Genomic DNA, 20,632 nt, shown 5'->3' on the forward strand with positions numbered 1-20,632 from the left:
TGTTATATATTTGCATCTGTCCCCTTTCACTCACCAGTATGCCTATGAGATTCATCCATGTTGTTGAATGTAGTAATAATTTATTTTTTTTTAGTGTTTTGTACTACATATTCCATTGTATAAGTCTACCTACCACTATTTATCCATCCTCCTCTGTGGGGCTTTAATTCTGGATTCTCTATTTTGTTACATTGTTCTCTTTGTCTGTCTTTATGCCAGTACCACACTGTATTGCTAACTGTAGCTTTATAGAATTCCCTAAGTCCTTCACTCTGTTCTTCACCAGGACTGTCTTCACCATTTTAGGTCCTTTGCATTTCCGTTTGTGTTTCAGAATAAGCTTGTTATTTTCCATCCTTAAAAAAAATTTGTATCTTTGATTGTGATTGCATTTAACTGATAGGTCAACTTAAGGAGAATTGGTAATCTTGACAGCATTGAGTCTTCCTATCCATAAACTTGACATATGTCTGCTTTTGCATAGGATTTCTTTAATTTTTCTCACCAGTGCTTTTTAGTTTTTGGTGTACAAGTCTTGCACATATTTTGTGAAATATACCTTTGAGAATTTCATGCTTTTGCATTCTATTTTAAATTTTGTTTTCCAATATTTATTGCTAATTATATAGAAATGAAATTAATTTTTGTATATTGACCTGGTTTGTATCCTTCAACTTTCCAAAATTCACTTATTAGTTCTATGAGCTTTTTTGTAGGTGCTTACATTTTATTTCTTTTCCTTGTATTATTGCACTGGCTAGAACCTTCTACACAATAGTGAAGACAAGTTGTGACTGGACATTCTTGAATGAAGCACATCTTATGGGGAAAAATTCAGTATTTTCACAATTATGTTGTTAGCTGTAGATTTTTTAATAGGTACCCTTTATCAGGTGAAAGGAGTTCCTTCAATTCCTCATTTCAGAGTTTTATTCATGAATTTTATCAAATATTTTTTCTCTATATATTGAGAAGATTATATGGTTTTTCTCCTTTAATCAGTTAATATGACTGAACCTAACTTACTAAACTAATATTTATTTCTGAATGTTAAACTAACCTTGCATTCCTGCAAGATCATGATACAGTATCCTTTTTATATAATACCTTACTGGATTTGCTATTGATTTATTCAGAAATTTTGTATCTGTGTTCATGAGGGATGTTAGTCTATAATTTATTTTTCTTTTTGGGCTTTGGTATCAGGGATATACTGGCCCCATCAAACAGGTTGGGAAGTGTTACCTCTCTCTCTCTATCCTCCAAAAGAGTTTAGGTAGTATCGATATTATTTGCTTCTTTGCTGTTTGGAAGGATTCACCAGTGAAGCAGTCTCAGCCTGGAGTTTTCTTTGTGGGAAGGTTTTAAATCTACCATTTTACTATTTGTTTCCTTTTTTTTTTTTTACCATCTGTTCTTTGTTCCCTTCACTCTCTTTTTCTGCCTTCTGTTCCATTAATGAGTATGTCTTAAATTCCATTTTTATTCTGTTTTGTTATTTTGTGATTGCTTTAAGGTTTACAGTATAAGGCTTTAACTTATCATAGTCTACCTCCAAGTGGTATTATCCCACTTCACAAATAGTATGAGAACCTTATAATAGTATACCTCCAATTTTTACCTGGCCTTGGTGCTATTTTTGTCATACTTTTATACACACATATAACCTTCAAAAGAGATTTAAATAATAAGAAAAACATCTTTTCTATTTATCCATGTAGTTAATATTTCTCGTAACTCTTCATTCTTTTGTGTAGATCCAGATTTCCATCTGGTGACATTTTCTTTCTGCCTGTAGGATGTCTTTTAACATTTCTTGTAGTGTAGGTCTGCTAGTAATGAATTCTTTCAGTATTTGTATATCAGAAAAGTCTTTACTTCACTTCCTTTTCTTACAGATATTTTCACAGAATAGAATTCTATATTATTTTTTTCTTTCAATATTTGAAAGATGTTTCATCACTGTCTTTTATCTTCTTTCTGACAAAAATTCCACTGTTGTTTTTACATATATAATTTGTCTTTTTTTCCTCTGGGTGCTTATAAGATTTTTCTATCATTGGTTTTAAGAAATTTGATTATAATATACTTTGGTGTAGTTTTCTTTATGTTTCTTCAGCTCTGGGTTTGTTGAACTGTGGGTTTGTAGTTTTTATCAAATTATGAAAACAGTCAGCTGTTATTTCTTCAAATATTTTTCTGTCCTTCTTTCCTTCTAGGACTCCAGTTATGTGTACATTAAAGCACTTGAAGTTGTCCCACAACTCACTGATGCTCTGTTCGTTTTTTTCAGTCTTTTTTCTTTCTGTGTTTCATTTAGGATAGTTTCTATTACAGTGTCTTCGAGTTTACTTATCTTTTTATGCTGCAGTTTGTAATCTGTTACTCCCATTTTGTGTATTTTTCATGTCTACAAGTTTGATTTTGATCTTTTTTATGTCTTTCATGTGTCTCCTTAACATTTGCATGCTTTCCTCTACATTGCTTAATATATAAAGTATATTTATAATTGAAATGTTTATTCCACTTACATGTAATATAAATATTGATAGAGTTGAGTTTAAGTAAGCTATGTTGCTCTTTGGTTTTTATTTGCTCTGTCCTCTTTGTTCCTCTTTTTTATTTTGTTTATTCAAATGTTTAAAAAATTGTTTCATTTTATCACCTCTTGGTTTTTCTAACAACCTTATTTAATTATTTATTTATTGATCAATAAATCACAGACCATACAGTTGACCCATTTAAAGTGTACAGTTCAATGGGTTTTGGCATATTACATTATAATTTTTAATTGTGGTGAAATATATACATATAATAAATTTGCCATTTTAACCATTTTAGTGTATAATTCAGTGACATTAATTACATTCACAGTGTTGTGCAGCCATCATCACTATCTATGTCCAAAACTTTGTCATTATGCCAAACAAATTCTGTAACTGTTAACCAATAAGTTCCCATTCCCACTCCCCCCAGCCCCTGGTAACCTCTTATCTACTTTCTGTCTCTATGAATTTGCCTATTCTAGAGATCTATAATTGGAATCCTACAATAATTTGTCCTTTTGTGTCTGGCTTAATTCACTTTGCATCATATTTTCAAGTTTCATCCATGTTGTAGCATGTGTCAGGACTTCATTTCTTTTTATGGCTGAATAATATTCCATTATAGGGATATACCACATTTTATTTATCCATTCATCTGTTGATGGACCACTGAGTTATTTCCATCTTTGGGCGCTTGTGAATAATTCTGCTATGAACATTGGCATATACAAGTATCCATTCAAGTCCCTGCTTTTAGTTCCTTTGGGTATTTACCTAGGAGTGGAATTACTGGGTCATATGGTAATCCTATGTTTAGCTTTTTGAGGGACTACCACACATTTTTTCATAACTGCCACACCATTTTACATTCCCAACATGTGCAAGGATACCAGTTTTTCCACATCTTCACCAGCACTTGTTATTTTCCATATTTTTCTTATAGCCATCCTGGTGGGTATGAAGTGGTATGTCATTGTGGTTTTGATTTTCATTTCCCTAAGGACTAATGATGTTGATCATCTTTCCGTGTGCTTATTGACAATTTGTATATCTTCTTGGGAGAAATTATTCAAGTCCTTTGCCCATTTTTAGTGCATCATCAGCTGCTAGTGAAACCATCTACATGAAGTGGAGAGGCCATCAGGCTGGTCAGCTTGCCCTTGTCATTCTCACAGGGGTTTTTATATCTTTTTGTTCTTTTCTACTTACATCCACCCCCACCCATCCCCAAGGGAAGCTTTGGTAAGGTGTAACAATTGTTCTTTATAGTTGAACTGGTTTTAAACAGGTGATATATCAGTGTTCAAATACTGACCTGAGGATTGTGGAGAAATCTTCACCCCAACCTGTTGAATCACATAACTGTATTTAGGTTTATTAGTTTCATTGCTCACTACTTTTTCTTATTCATATTATCTTCCTCCTTCTTGGAGTCTTTATTGTGACTTAGTTTGTGAGTAATTGAAAAGAGTTTGGGCAACTGAGAAGTTCACCAACTATGTACAATTTAGAGGGCACAGTCCCCAAGCCTCCCTCAATTCTGACACCAGCTGCAAGTTTGTTCATTCCCCAAACCATTCTAAGGTTTGATAACTCACTAGAAGGACTCACAGAACTCTATGAAAGCTATTATAGTTATGGTTTTCACAGGCAAAGGTTACAGATTAAGCTCAGCCAAAAGAAGCAGCGCATGGGGTGGAGTTGGAGAGGTAACAAACCCACAGTTTCTGTTGTTCTCTCCCCATGGGCTCATTACTCTCCCAGCATAGATGTGTGATGACATTGTCAACAAAGAATTAATCAGTCCATCTAAGAAAGAAATGGAAAATTTTATTTGAGCCAAATTTGAGAATTATAACCAGGGAAGAGAATCTCAGAAAGCTCAGAGAACTGTTCCGCCTGTTAGAAGTCAAGTCACAGTTCTGTAAGGCTTTTGAGACAGAGGACTGGACATTAAATGACATATTATTGACACTTACACAATCCAGATCTAAGTGTCACTGTGACCCCTTACAAGATCAAGAAGGAATGTTATCTTTAAGTTGTCTTGTTGGTGCTGGGAGAATGTTGGTCTTTATGGTTGAGCAGGAGTTTTTGCTGATGGGGAAGGTTTGGTCAATGCATAATGCAGATACACAGTGCACATTGTGGGGAGAGAGGAGGCCAAAGGGCAGAGAAAAATTTTTATGTTTAAATTTTTGTCTTGCCATAAAATATGAATTTTATTTCACAAAATACACAGAGCATTGTACAACAAGGAAGCTTGCCCAAGCTTCATTGTTCAGTTTTGTTGTTGTTTTTATTGAAGTATAGTTGATTTACAATGTTGCATTAGTTTCTGGTGTACAGTAAAGTGATTCAGTTATATATATATATATATATATATATATATGTATGCTTTTTCACATTCTTTTCCTTTATGGCTTATTATAGGATACTGAACATAGTTCCCTGTGCTATACAGTAGGACCTTGTTATTTCATTTTTCAGTTTTTATTGTGGTTTCATTACATAAGCATGATTGACTGATTGCCTACTTGCTTAATCTGAGTCTCCAGTCTCTAGCTCCTCTAGAGACCCAGAGCCCCTATCCTAAATCATATAGTTGGGCTTTCTAGAGTGAGTAGTCCCTGCACTAAATCACATTGTTACTATTTGGCTAGCCCATGGCCCCCAGAAAAGAAAAGGTTACCTCCCAGGAGCTGAGAGCAAAGGTCAGATCCCTGTTTGGGCAAGGTTAAATTCTTTATGATACAGTACACTTAGTAGGCATTTGGGTTGTTTCCAGTCTTGAGATTAGACAAATAGTGCAGTTAGAAACATTTTTGTATATGTCTTTAGATGAACTTATACATGTAATATCTCTGTTGGGTATATACCTAGGAGTGGAATTGCTGGGCTCTTAGGGATTTTTGTTTGTTTGTTTTAAACTGCTTGTGTCCTGGTGGGAATCGTTCAGTAGTTATTGAGAAATTGATGCTGCAACAGAAAATGGATAACTGAAGGAGTGAAGTTCTTTGGGTTTGGGCCCTCATACGAGTAAATACATATCTTCCTATGGAAATTGAACAGGTTCTTATGGTTCACAATGCCAGGATTATACTGGGCAGAATAGGCAAATGTGTTTGCAGCCAACTAGCTCATGCTTTCTTATTGGAAGCATGAAGATGAAAAGGCTTTTCTGCTATCACGAAGAACTACTTCTAGTGCTCAACATCACATGCATTGCTGTGGTGGAGAAGAAAAAGGAGGGAATCCTTTCCAGTGGGCTCATACTGCTTACCATATATGTGGCAGAGTCCTGCTTTGTGGAACTAGTGATTATGAATGGCCAGTCTCTACCTGTGGAGAGGGAAGGGGTAAAAACCATTGAAACAGAATTTAATGAAAGTAAAAGTTTTGCAGGTATTATTGCAAATCAATCATGTAGTCAATGCCAGGGATCAGACAATTAATGCTTTTTTTTTTCTAGTCTGTCACCTTCAAAACAACCAGCAGAAATCTTGCCCGAGCCATGTGTATGAAGAATCTCAAGCTCACTATCATCATCATCATCATATCAGTCGTAAGTTTTTGTCCTTTTAATATATGATTTTATTTTTCAATCTCTAAGAAATTAGGTGCTGGAATTCTTTCTCAGTGATTAGCACTCTGAAAAAAAATGATTAGCACTCTGAAATGAGCTACATATAAATTTTAATGGTGAAACACATGACCAGGGATTAGCTTTCCTATGAAGTTACTGTGTCATAGCATCCCTACTTAAACCCTATTTCCCTACTGAGAATTCTTATATGTAAGTAGTCGTTTAAGGCATTCCAGATATTCCTGATTATTTAATGGTTTTCTCACTGCTGAAATGGGACTCTTTTAAACTTGCATTTTCTAATTGAGTGAATATTTTCTAATTATATTTCTGTTTTCTAGTTAATTCTGTTTTCTATTCCTTTGTTTCTGTTTTCTCTTTTCTAATTCATCTGTTTTGTTTCTGGCAACCTTGCATAATTTTTAGTAGTTGTAATAGTTTGTCAGTTGATTCTTCTGTGTGCTGTAGATCAGGAGTCAGCAAACTTTCTGTGAGGTCCAAATAGTAAATATTTATGCCTTGCAGTTCACATACAGTCTCTGTCACATATTATTTTTTTAAACAACTGTTGAAAAATATAAAAACCATTCTTAGCTCACAAGCAATGGCTGTAGTTTGTTGACTCCTATAGATAAATTATGATACTGTCTATTAATAATCTTAACCTCATCATTTATTTATACACACACACACACACACACACGCACACGCACACACACATTTCATTTACAAGCGGTGCTGAATAATTGTGGTATCAGTAGGAATCTTTATTTAGTTCCTGGTTTTAATTGGAATGCTTCTAATATTTATGAGTGATATTTACTATGAATTCTTGTCACTTTTATTGTGAAGTTAAAGAACATTTTATTTCTAGAGTGCTAAAAGTTTTTTTTAAGAAATGGTATTTCTCTACCCAATGAATTGATAATATAACAACATTTAATAATATATTGAATGACATTAATGAAAGCACTAATAATTAACTATTCTTTCATTTCTGGGATAAGTACTAAGAGGTCATTATGTAGTATTCCTTTTTTTTTTTTTGTGGTACGCGGGCCTCTCACTGTTGTGGCCTCTCCCGTTGCGGAGCACAGGCTCCAGACGCGCAGGCTCAGTGGCCATGGCCCACGGGCCCAGCCGTTCCGCGGCATGTGGGATCTTCCCAGACCGGGGCACAAACCCGTGTCCCCTGCATCGGCAGGGGGACTCTCAACCACTGCGCCACCAGGGAAGCCTGTAGTATTCTTTTAATGCATGGTGAGTTCAGTTTCCTAATACTTACTTACTTACCCTTGTCTATAAATATAAAGTAGTCTAGGGACTTCCCTGGTGGTCCAGTGGTTAAGACTTTGCCTTCCAATGCAGCAGGTGCAGGTTCAATCCCTGGTTGGGGAGCTAAGATCCCACATGCCTCGTGGCCAAAAAATCCAAAACACAAAACGGAAGCAATATTGTAACAAATTCAATAAAGACTTTAAAAATGGTCCACATCAATATAAACAAAAAAAAATGTAGTCTGTATGCTGTCCTCCTTTTGGAACCCCAATATAAAAAGATATTGGACCTCTTTGAACTATCCTGCATGTCTGGTAACCTTTTTAATATGTTTAAACTCCTTTTTGCAACACATTCTGGGTGAATCATTCAGCTAACTCTTCCAGCTCTGTTCATTCTGCTATCCAGTTCTTCTTTTTAAAAATTAATTTTTAAATGTTTATTTTTTAAAGCCATGCTTTAAATTTCTAAGAACTTTTATTATTCTTATTTTAACATTTTTTTTTCATAGAAGTTGTACTTGTTAACAAATATACTCTCTCCTTGAATTTGTCTGGATATATATTCAGAGATATATCATAGGGAATTCGTTTCTGCAAGGGCAAGAGCTGGCTAGGCAAGTCCAAAATCCACAGAGCAGGCTGTCAGGAAGGGCTGGCTGGACCTGAGGGGCAGGAGCAAACCTGTATATACAGGCAGAATATCTTCTTCAAGGAAACCTTGGCTCCACTCTTAAGGCCTTTTAACTGCTTGGATCAGGCTTATTCAGATTATGTAGGATAATCTGCCTTACTTAAAGTCAACTGATTTATGAGCTTTAATCACATCTACAAAATACAGCAACACCTTGATTAGTGTTTGATTGGATACCAGTGCAGTGTAGCCTCCCCAAGTTGACACACAAAACTGACCTCACAGAAATGTAGTTAGTTATGTTTATACGTAATGGGTATATTTTTAAAATTTTATTTCTAATATGGTTAAGTGTTGATAGTTATAACCCACCTCTAAACAAGAGGTCTTTGGAGTCCTCACTAATTTTTAAGAGTGTAAAGAAGTCCTGAACCAAAAGCTTGAGAGCTGCTGCTCTAAGGAGTGGGGGAGGGATCCTTTGCTTTGGGGGTAGTTTGTGTCTGGGCAAAGCAGCATTTCCTCCTCATCCTTTTTTCATTTACAGATGCCCAAAGTTAACTCCTAGCAGATATCTCTGACTCAGCTCCACTTCTCCTTGACCCCTATTGAAGGTCTTCCACCTTAGACAGCTGGACTTGCCTAACAGAGAAGGGCAGCTATAGCTCTATTAATGTTGTACTGGAAATTGTGCCTTGATTGTTCCCTTGTTCAGGATCCTCAGGTGGCACATTCTTGGCTTCTCAGCTTAGCTTCTTCCTCCTTCTTTGGTCTAGGAATTTAGATTGATTTATAAAGGTAGATTATTATTAAATTCAGATTATATTTATTGATTACTTATTACATGCAGAGTACTTTGCCAACTTGCCAACCCTTTACCAGAAGGTGTTGTCACCTAACATATTGTACTTCACCTTTAAAAATCCTTATATTTTAGCCGTGGCAAAGAGTCAACTTTCTATCAAATTGGAATATCTGTGTTTATGTGAATATGTTGAGTAGTTTAGCCTATTTATTAATAACCAGAATTTTCTATAACCCCTACCCCCAACATTTATAGAGAAGTAAGGAAAAACACTTTGCTGACTTTAGGTAGGGAGCATGTAATTCATAATGTATTTTTTTCTAAGTGTGTGAGTAATGAAATCAGTCACTTAAAGATCTTAGAAAGTTGCAATTTAAATCAGAACAAAATGACTGATTTAATGCGAACCTAAATTTTACAATGAATCTATTTTTGGAATGTAGTAATCTGAGCAAGCATATGCCATGCAGAATATCATAATTTAAAATTATAATACCATAATTAAAAAGCTAATACCTCTTTTTTGTTTTTTCAATTTTTAAAGCTTTTTAAAATTGAGATACTTAAAGGAAAATGCACATATCTTAAGCATACAGTTCAATGACAGATTCACACATTTGTGTAACCCATACTTTTATCAAGATACAGAGTGTTTTCATCCCCAGAAAGACGGTTCATGTCCTTTCTCAGTCAACCCCCACCCCCAGCTGAGTGGCTACCATTGTTCTGATTTCTTTTGCTGTGGACTACTTTTGCCTCTTCTAGGACTTCACGTAACAGAATCATACAGTGTATCCTGTTTTTGAGTCCTAAAACGCTAGTACATCTTTATTAGGACTAGTATTTTTGCTGTGTTACTTATAATTGGGTAATTATAATTATCATTGTAATCCACTGAAAGGTTCATGGCAACATTTTTGCTCATAGGTGATATAGATGTAGAGTCTACTCATGCTTTTTAATATTTTTAATCATCCTGATAATGAAAAATTAATCCATGTGCAAAAACCTAAAAATATACTTAATTATAAAATCATACTTAAGGGAATCATGCTAATCTGTGATCTTTATGACAATGATGTTATCAGTAGAGTTGCTTATATAATTCCATTCTGCCTACTTCCCAGTGAAGAGAAACAACCCCACTGCTTTCCCTACCAGAAAAGAAAACAGTGGAATTCAAGTGGATGTGGGTTATATCAAAAAAGATCATTTTAATTCCACTTCTGTGTTTGAAAATACTTGATTAGTATATTGTATTATTACACAACTCCTACTCTAATGGAACCAATATTTGTTCATCAGTCTTTATATATTATTTAGGAGCCTATGATGGATTCAAGAAAATAAAATTGCCTTCTCTGCCCCTCCCCAGGTATTCATCTATATTATTGTGTCACCACTCTGTGGTGGATTTACATGGCCAAACTGTGTGAAGAAATAAAAAAGTTATCATTAACCAAGGATATGAGAGAACAAAGAGTTAAAAGCAATCCGTGTGATTCAAGCCTTTTAATACTGACAGATGGTGTCTGCCAGTCTCTTCAACCCTCTTCTTTCTCTTTTTTTAATATTCTTCTATGCCTCCAGATTTATCTTTGTCCTATCAACCAGTTTATTCCAGTGCACTTCAGACTGAACCATTTATTGCAGCAGTAGCCTTAAAAAGGCATTTTGTTTCTTTGGTTTGTTAACTAGTGTCATCTACTTATAGATACATTTTTGTTTATAACTGCACAAAGCTATCACCAAGGTAGAAACCACCTGTCTTATGAGCTGTCTACTGAAATTATGGATGACCTTTGTGCACACAAAAGTTTAAGAGACAGTATTGCTAACATCTCGTCTTAATGTCTTTTGATTTTGAAGGGTTTTAAGTGCTTGAAAATAAAATACATGGAAAATTGTTGTTAATTTGGGGAATTGTAATTAATTGTTGGTGTTTCTAGGAGCCCAAGCAGGTAAAGTATTAAACATTTTATCTCAGTCAGATGGGGAACGTTTTGCTAGCCTGTTAGAAGCAAACAGAATTATCCTTGTCTGCCTATTATTAACTTTTAGGAAGAAAGTTTTGATCATTCACAAACCTCGCAGAGCTTGATAGTCTCTGTTTCTCCATTGCAGTTGATTTGAGAAGACGGTGGTTTAAATATTGTTGAAGGTTGTGGTTTTTTACATATTCCTTTCTCTTTGGTGGGTATTTAGGGCAATTGTGTAGATAATAGAATGGGTAGTGGAGGGAGTGGGGAGACACATTCCTCTGGCTCACCAAAGAAAAGGAAGAGAACCACAGTGGAAAAGCCCAAACTGAATATAGTCAGCAATCAACTCCAGGGTTTGGGTTTGACTGGTGTTGAATAGTAGTTTGAGCATCCTTTGTGGTTTAGTAAGTTCTTTAATCTGCCTAGTTTTGAAGAATTCTTTTGGGAAACTTGAGAGTAGACAGTATGATACATAGAAACAGTACAAGACATTTTAGCTAACATCCATGTAACTGCAGTGTGAAATAACTGGAGTGTAATCATACTGCTTTGGCTACTCTGGCATCTGTTAGCTAGTGTGTACTTTTGGTGTGTATCTGAAAGGACAGCATTTGCTGCTGTAGATCTAATTGCATTTATTTATCAATAAATGCCAGTAAATGGAAATTATATTACATTTGACTATTTTCCCAATGAAAGAACAAATTGGTCTGTAAAACCTAGTCACCTTTTTAGCCTAATCATGTGCCTTGAATATTTATGTGTCACATAATCTGGCACCTGCTACCTGTTCTTCCATCTATATCTTTCAATTCATGCTGATTCGTTTATTTGACATATTTTCAACCCCTTGGGACTCTTTTCCTGGTGAACATGTATAGTGAAAATGTTTTTTCAGTCCTCTTTATCAACACTAATGCCTTTTAATTACATCAGCATTTCCTATTGGAAAACACATTTGTTCCATGAAAACATTTGGCATTCCTTAATAATAACTTCCAAATGTCTTTAATCCAAAGAAAAAGACTTAAAGCTTATTTCCCTTTCTTATACACACCTGAATAAAAATGATGTGCATGTTTTAGGGATAAATTACTTAACCATCCCTTGATCTATTTATGTATAAGAATGCTTTTTAAAGCACATATCTTGTTTTAAATGATGCACAAACTGAAGGCATTAATAAAATTTAAGAGTAATACAATGAGTTGCTTGTTTTAGAGTTTCTTCCTGCAGTCTGATTTCTTCTGATGACATTTTACTATAGTTTACAGAACAAAAGTATTTTACTTATGCTGAAAATACATTTAAAAGTGTGACCTGGAGCCTTACAGTAAAGAGCTATAGCACTGTCTCAGGTGTAAAAAATTTCTTCAAAACCAAAAGACACAAAAGAAGTTAAAAAAGTATGTAGGGCATACCAAAAACAATGAAAGATCATGAAATGACCACACAGCCTCTACAGCCATCATCCTGAGACCATGGTTGAGACAGAACAGGAAAAGAACCCCAGGGATTGTAATCCAGTTCAACACAACTGACTGGTTCTGAAATAGATGGCTCAAAGGAAGGCATTTGAGGGTGAGAGAGAATAATTTGTTGGAGCAAAACAGGTTTGGGTAAAGAAAAAAAGAAATAAAGAGTGGCAAAGATGAAATGTACAAAAACTGGGCCACAACGAAACAATAATCTGTCACTTTGGGCCTTTGAACCTAGGTAACTGAAGTCAAGAAAGGTAGAATATGTTTCTGTACATGCTAGAGCAACTCAAAAACAGCCCATTTAACTCTCCCCAGGCCTCATCCAGGTTTCAACTGAAGTGTGCATTCCCTAACCAGACAGAGGGGGAAAAAAGGCTATTTGGTTGTTATGAACAAAGAAAGAAGTGGTAAAAGCTAATTATTTCTCTTTACTTCGAACCCTTGGCCACAAGGTCAAATAGTGTCACAGTCCCTAAGTTTCCTTCAGAATAGATGGATATGGCTTCCATCAGATAATGATTCTTCCTTGCTTAACTCTGCTTTCCCAGCCTCAAGATAGACGAAGAAATTGGGTTGCTTCCCTGGATATCTTAATGAAATTGATATAACAACAGAAATAACAGCCCTAGACCCTCCTACAGTGTTTTACATTAGAAGCAGATCTGTTTCTGACTACTCCATCTTTTAAAAAATAATAAATGGGGTAGAGTGGTGGTGGTGGTGGTGGTTAACCTATGATTCAGTTTGAATTCAATGAGTAAAACAGAGCCAACACAAGTATTACTGAAACAAGGGGTTTAATACTGTCTTCAAGCTTATACAGGTGTATGACAAAGTAGGAAGATAAAGTCTGGAAGGGAGGTGCCAGGGGATCAGAGGAACAGTCCTAAGCATTTCCACTTAAAGTGCTAGTGCTGTTGAACAGGTTGGAGCTTGTTGGAAAACCTGAGAATCCCTACACGTCTGTTTGCCAAAATAGGTGTGTGACAAGAGTTGTGTGGAAAAGAAGCCACAGGCTCAGTAAGCCTGATGCCAAGTACCCAGTTGTGTCCCCAGTTGGTCAGCAGGGCCAGTGGTCAAGAGGATGAGCTGGATGCAGAGTGGAGGAGATAGAGAAGAAGCTAGGGTATGTCAGGCACCTTAGCGTCTTCATGTCTGACTGCCCTGACCTTCAAAGAGTATTGGCCTCCACTTTCCTTCTGCTTTCCAAGTCTTACGTGAGTTCATTTCACTGGCAAAACAATTCTAAAAGCATATAGGGAAGGGAATTTTAATGAAATTCCCAGCTTCTAGCAAGAACAGTGGTGCCAGTCTAGCACAGTCAAGTTCTTCCTATATTCATTTTTAAGATCAACTGCTTCATCTTATGGAGAAAGACCATTTGGGAAGTTAAAGCATTCTTTTGGTCAAGGTACATTGTACAAAATTATTTTGGATGCGTGTTGTTTACTAAAACAAAACGTCTAAATTCAAAATATGTTGTGACTTGTTACATCTCTTCCAAAAAGAATAACTGTGAAAGAAAATTCATATGCACAGGTTGACACCCTGATTTACTTGTTTTTTATTTGCATTCCAATTTGAACCAGCATAAAGAAAAGTTGAAAAGTCTCATGCACAGAGAGAGAACATTAAATTCAGTAATACCCCTTACAGACTTCACTTCTGGCCAAGATAGAGTAACAGTGATTGTATTTACCCTCCTACCTGAAATAACCCAGTAAAGGACAAAATATTTGAAACAACTGTTTTTAAGACACTGGACTCCAGGCAATGAAGGGCAGTGATATTTCAAAGAGGTGAACCCAATTATTGCCCCAGCTTATTATGTTGAGAGAGTATCCAGGCTACAATGGAGTGAGAAGGAACCCAGGAACAGCCTGGAAGATTCCCTAAGTTGACACATGACAGATACCCAGAGATGTTTGCAGGGCAGGGCATGGTACTAAAAATGAGACAGTTGCAGAGAGAGGACTCTAGAGATCTGAGGAAACTACCCAATGGCAGGGAAAGAACCACCCAAAGACTAGAAGGAAGAATATCCTACACCCACACAGGGCTAGGAATAACCCTACAGATAGGAGATAGACAGGAAAACCTCATGAGTCACAGGGTATTGGGTAGAGTACTCAGAAGGGTCTTGCATAGACCAGGGTTTCTCAATCTTGGCACTGTTGGCCTTTGGGGCCAGATGTTCTTTGAGACTGTCCTGTGCATTGTGGGATGTTTAGCAGCATCCCTGACCACAACCCACTGGATGCCAGGAGCACCCTCTCTCCAATTGTGACAACTAAGAATGTCCCAAATGTTCCTGCAAAGTTGGGGTGGGGAACAAAATCAACCTTGGTTAAGAACCACTGGCCTAGGGCTTCCCTGGTGGCGCAGTGGTTGAGAGTCCGCCCACCGATGCAGGGGACACGGGTTCGTGCCCCGGTCTGGGAAGATCCCACATGCCACGGAGTGGCTGGGCCCGTGAGCCATGGCCGCTGAGCCTGTGCATCTGGAGCCTGCGCTCTGCAATGGGAGAGGCCACAACAGTGAGAGGCCCGCATAACGCAAAAAAAAAGAAAGAAGAAAAAAGAACCACTGGCCTAGACTTAACAGTCTCACCCAGGATAATAAATCTTAAAATCCAGACCTTAGAAGCTGTTTCCAAGTAACTGTCCTAGAACAAAGCTTAAGGATATATTTGTGGGAATATAAACAAGGTAAAAGAGTGTTGGGCAGGGCAGCAAATAAAAAATGACCAGTCACACAAAGAAGCAGAAAATATGACCAATAATAAGGGAAAAGCCATTCAATTAAAATAAACGTGGAACTGATACAGATGTTAGAATTACCAAAGACATAAAAAGTTGTTAATATTATATTTCATATGTTCCAAAAAGTAAGTAAAATATGGAATTTGAAAAGGCCCATTGAATTTTTAGAGATGAAGGCTAGGTTTTCTGAGATAAAAAATACACTGGATAGAATTAGTGACAGCATAGACGTTTCAGAAGAAAAGATTATTGACCTTGAAGACATAGCAATACAAACTATCTGAATGAAACATACCAGTTAAATACATTGTTAAATGTCAAAATGAATTTTAAAAAAGGAAGAGTCAACTCTAAACGCCTATAAGAAACTCACTTTAAACATTAATGGGTTAAAGTAAAAATATGGAACAATATACATGCTGACACCAATCAAGAAAATTGGAATGGCTATTGTAATATCAGATGAAGTAGATTTCAGAGCAAAGAGTATCCAGGGATGAAGGAGTTTATGTGTCAATTCATCGGGGGTCAGGGTATAGGGATTAATATTGGGGGATAGGTTTGGGGTCACCTCTAACTGCAGCCCTATAATATGGGGAAAAAAATAAATACTAGAGGTTGGTTTGTACTTCAGATTCTTGCTTAGAAACTGACCCTAGTAAAGAATTGTGACTGGAGGTACAGTGAGACATGAGAAATCAAAAGTATACCTTTATCAATTATATATTACTGCATAACTACAATCCCAAAAATGTGTGCCATTAGAAAATTACAAGTATTTTCCAGTGTTCATGTTTATGATCAGGTTAAGGACTCCATAGGGGTCAGGGTAAGGGTCAGAATCAGGGGCCAGGGGTAGTTGTCCGGAGTAGGGGTAGGGGTCAGGGTTAGGGGCAGTTCAGTTGCTCATCATTGTGCATAAATAGATAAAGCACAGATAAATACATGTTAAAGGTTACAATATAGAGGCATGAATTTTAATTTTATTATTTGCTTTATGGTCTGCAAATACTTGCTACAGGTAAAACATACACAACAATCCTGAGGAAAATGAACACTGGGTTTCTGATTAGCGCTAACATTTCTGAAAGCCACTTTTTCTCTGATGGCTCCATGTGGCTTTTGAAGTAAATAAACTGAGCACACAAAGATCAACTTTGACCCACACACCAGTAAAACAAGCAACGCTGGTGAAAACTGTAAAGAAAAAAAAAAAAAACCACCATTGCAGTCCTGGAAATTGACTTAAGGGCAGTCAGCACATGAAAAAAAATCAGGAAAGTCTGCTACATCTTGGTAAGAACAGTGAGATTCTGTGGCACTTTAACCCTGACCCACTCCCTCTCTTCCCCTCCAAACTCAAGCTTGATGGAGTGAGGCTAGAAGATAGGTATCCCTCCTCTTCCAGCTCCAGTCAAGAGATATGGAATCTCCCCAGGAGTGTCAGGCTGCCAGCCCTTCTTATGTCCCCAGCTCCACATTACAGAGGCTCAATCCTAGGTCAGTGCAGCCAAGAATCAAGGCTCCCTTCCTCTACCTAGTACCCCTTCATAGGGCAGAGGCTTCACCTCAGGTGCAGCATGATGAAAATACTGGGGCTCCAATCTCCCTCACCCCAGGTCAATTGTAGAGTACAGATTCTGTGCCAAGGCAAACAGGCTGCCACTCCAGCTCAGCACCCTGTCAGAAAGCACAGGTATCACTTTGAGGGAAGTGGGTTCCTGTCCCTAGCTCCAGAGAAGTGCCTTAGATATTCCACCCAGGGAGAGAGGCAAGAGATAGAAGGCTCTAAAGCTATCCCTAAAGGGACAGGCTATATATAGAACAGAGTGTGTGGGACGAAGCCTACGATGTAGATAATGGAGCAAAGCAATTGAGAGCAGACAGGAGATCAAGATGGAATAGAAGGACATGGAGGTCACCTCCTCCCACAAATGTATAAAAAATAGTTACATGTGGAATAATTCTCACAGAATACCTGCTGAACACTGGCAGGTGATATCATACAACCAGAGCTGCAAGATCACCACATAACTGGATAGGACGAAAGGGCAAAAAAAAAAAAAAAGGAATCAGGACAGAACCTATGCCCCAGGGAGGGAACTCTGAAAGGGGAAAGGTGCCCTCATCCTGGGAACCCCCTTCACTGGCTGGGAGATTAGCTGGACAGATAGAGAGCTTCAGAGGCTCAGAGGAGAGTGCAGCAGCCTGCTTGCAGCAGGCAGAACAAAGATAGACCTGCACAGAAGGCCACCTGGCCACCTCACTGAACACCCCAGCCTGAGATGTGTACCTGCCAGTGTATGCATCGGCTGGGTGCTGAAATCCAGGCTTCAGTGGACAGACCCAGGGACAGGACTCAGTTTGGCTCTGTGGAGACAGCCCAAAGGACCTGGAGTGTGGTCTGAGCCACAACTGGTGGTGTGAGCAGGATGGAGTTCAGGTCCACAATAAGAGCCCCATGATCAATGCCTGCCTGAAGGGAGGGGTGTGGCCCCGCCATAGCAGCCTCATTCTTAGCTTGCTCACAATGGGCCTAGCTCCACTGCTATGAGTTCTTGGAGCACGCAAGCTCTGGGGGCAAGAGGGCTGAACTCTGAGCTGACTCCCAGTGGGTGTGCAACTTTGGCAGATTCATTCTGGCAGTTTTGTGAGCGCAGCACCTGGGGGACATCCAAGGTGATGACCGGTGCTCCCGTAGCTGAGGTGGGTCCAGCACCAGCAGCAGCAGGCTTTATGGGTGCACACACACAGAGGTGGGGCTGAAATCTGAGCTGATTTGCAAGTACTTCCACAGCAGAGGTGGACCCAAGTGTAGTGCCAACAACAGTGTACTTTGTGAGCACACACAGTGGGTGACAGGCAACATCACAGAGTACAAGTCTTGGAGGACAGCTCTTGGAGAGGAATACACAGTGACTCCTTTCCCAGCAGGAGCACTCCAATTCCACCTACCTCACACCTCAGCTTAAAACTGGATCTGGGGACTTGTACTCCAAAAACTGGAGAGCAGACCCTGTCCCCAAAAGGGCTGTGACAACCATGGAGCAAAGAGGAGGCCCTGTCTAACATCCAGTGCAGACTCTGGTCACCACAGCACTTATCATGCCCCCTATCAAGGGGATAATGACCAACACATCCTGAGGAAAGATATGGCAGGCATCCATACCAAAAACAGCCCTTGCACCAAAAATATTAGACTTGTGCAGGCTACACAGGGATGACCCCACATAAAAACAGGCCTTCAAGACAACAGTAGATAACTGTTTCTCCTAAATTCATAGCGTCAGAGAAATATAAGCAAAATGAAGAAGCAGAGGAACCACTCCCAATTAAAAGAACAAGAGAAATCCCCTGAAAGAACAAACAATGAAACAGACCTTCAGTCTACCAGACCCTTTGTTCAATAAGTAGGTAATAAAAATGCTGAAGGAATTAAGATAGGCTATCAATAGAAATGCAGATCACTGTAACAAGGAACTAAAAACTTTAAAGAGAAGTCAATCAAAACTAGACAACTCAATTGCCAAGATGAAAACTGAGCTAAAGGCAATAAATAGCAAGGTAAATAATACAGAAGAACAAATAAGTGATCTGAAAGATAGAATAATGGAAATCATCTGATCAGAACAGCAGACAGAAAGACAAATGAAAAAAAATAAAAGCAACATATGAGACTTATGGGATAATATAAAGCATGCCAATAGGGATCCCCAAGGGAGAAGAAAGAGAAAAGGGGATCAAAAATGTGCTTGAATAAATTATAGCTGAAAACTTCCCAAACCTAAAGAAAGAAACATATCCAGGTACAGGAAACACAGAGGGTCCCAAACAAGATGAACCCAAACAGACCTAAACCAAGGCATATCAGGATTCTAAAGGCAGCAAGAGAAAAACAAAGTGTTAGTTACAAGGGAACCCTCATAAAGCTATCACCTGGTTTTGCTACAGAAACTTTGCAGAAGGGAGTGGCAAGATGAATCCAAAGTCCTGAAGGGGAAAAACCTGCAAGCTAGGATACTTTACCCACCAAGATTATCATTTAGAATAGAAGAGAAAGAATTTCTCAGACAAGCAAAAACTAAAAGAATATAGCAATACTAAACCTATCCTAAAAGAAATATTGAGGGCTTCCCTGGTGGCACAGTGGTTGGGAGTCTGCCTGCCGATGCGGGGGGCGTGGGTTCGTGCCCCAGTCCGGGGGGATCCCACATGCCGTGGAGCGGCTGTGCCCGTGGGCCGTGGCCGCTGAGCCTGCGTGTCCGGAGCCTGTGCTCCACGGCAGGAGGGGCCGCAGTGGTGAGAGGCCCGTGTACTACAAAAAAAAAAAAAAAATTGAAATATTTATTTTCATCTCTAAATAGAAATGAAGCAAGAATCTGTAGGAAAGGGAAAATCACAGTAGGAAAAGCAAATGTATAAAAGGATTATAGATCACTTATATAAGCAGGTGTATAGATTTAAAAAAAAATTTGTGAAAGCAGTTTTAACTACAATGAATAGCAAAAGGATAAACATGAAGATGTAAAATAGGACATCAAAATGATAAAGTGTGGGGGAGGGGAGTGAGAAAATGTAGATTTTTTAAATAATGTGTTTGAGCTTATATGACTACCAGTCTCAAGTAAGTAGATATAGTAATGGGCTAACATACTTGAAAACCAGGGTAACCACAAATCAAAAACATACAATAGATTCACAAAAAACAAAAAGAAGGGAACTCAAACGTAATACAAAAGTAAACTAATCAAACCACAAAAGGAAAAACAAAAATAAAAAGAAAGGAACAAAGAAGAAGTATGAAATCAACAGGAAACAAGGTTTAAAATGGCAGTAAATACTTATCTATCAATAATTACCTTAAATGTCAATGGACTAAGTGCTCTGATCAAAAGACAGAGTGGTAGACTGGATAATAAAACAAGAACCTACAATATGCTGCCTACAAGAGGCCCATTTTAGAGTGAAGGACACATATAGATTGAAAGTGAGGGGATGGAAAAGGATATTTCATGCAAATGGAAATGACAAGAAAGCAGGGGTAGCAACACTCATATCAGACAAATAGACTTTAAAACAAAGGACGTAAAGGAAGATAAAGAAGGACACTTACATAATTATAAAAGGATCAATGCAAAACAGGATATTACACTCATTAACATATATGCACCCAATATAGGAGCACCTAAATACATAAAACAAATATCAACAAACATAAAGGAAGAAACTGATGGGAATACAATAATAGTAGGAGACTTTAACACCCCACTGAGATCAATGGACAGATCTTCCAGACAGAAAATCAATAAGGCAACAGAGATCCTAATGACAAAATAGAACAGTTAGACTTAATTTATATCTTCAGGGCATTACATCCAAAGAACCAGAATACACATTCTTTAAAAGCACACATGGGACGCAAGAGGGAAGAGATATGGGAACATATGTATATGTGTAACTGATTCACTTTGTTATAAAGCAGAAACTAACACACCATTGTAAAGCAATTATACTCCAATAAAGATGTTTTTAAAAAAGCACACATGGAACATTCTTTAGGAT

General features: G+C 37.8%; 1 protein-coding gene across 1 annotated transcript in view; it reads left to right on the forward strand.

The window, feature by feature from the left end:
* Window positions 1-12,052, forward strand: part of VAMP7 (vesicle associated membrane protein 7) — a 67,122-nt gene extending 55,070 nt beyond the window's left edge. Inside the window, exons 7-8 of the mRNA XM_082864277.1 lie at window positions 6,019-6,111; window positions 10,221-12,052. Of these exons, the coding sequence (XP_082720403.1) occupies window positions 6,019-6,111; window positions 10,221-10,289 (162 nt within the window). The 3' untranslated portion in view covers window positions 10,290-12,052. The remainder of the gene's footprint in view (window positions 1-6,018; window positions 6,112-10,220) is intronic.
* Window positions 12,053-20,632: the final 8,580 nt, after the last annotated feature.

Source organism: Leucopleurus acutus, assembly GCF_964270905.1.
Source record: "Leucopleurus acutus genome assembly, chromosome: X".
In the NCBI taxonomy this organism is placed as follows: Eukaryota; Metazoa; Chordata; class Mammalia; order Artiodactyla; family Delphinidae; genus Leucopleurus; species Leucopleurus acutus.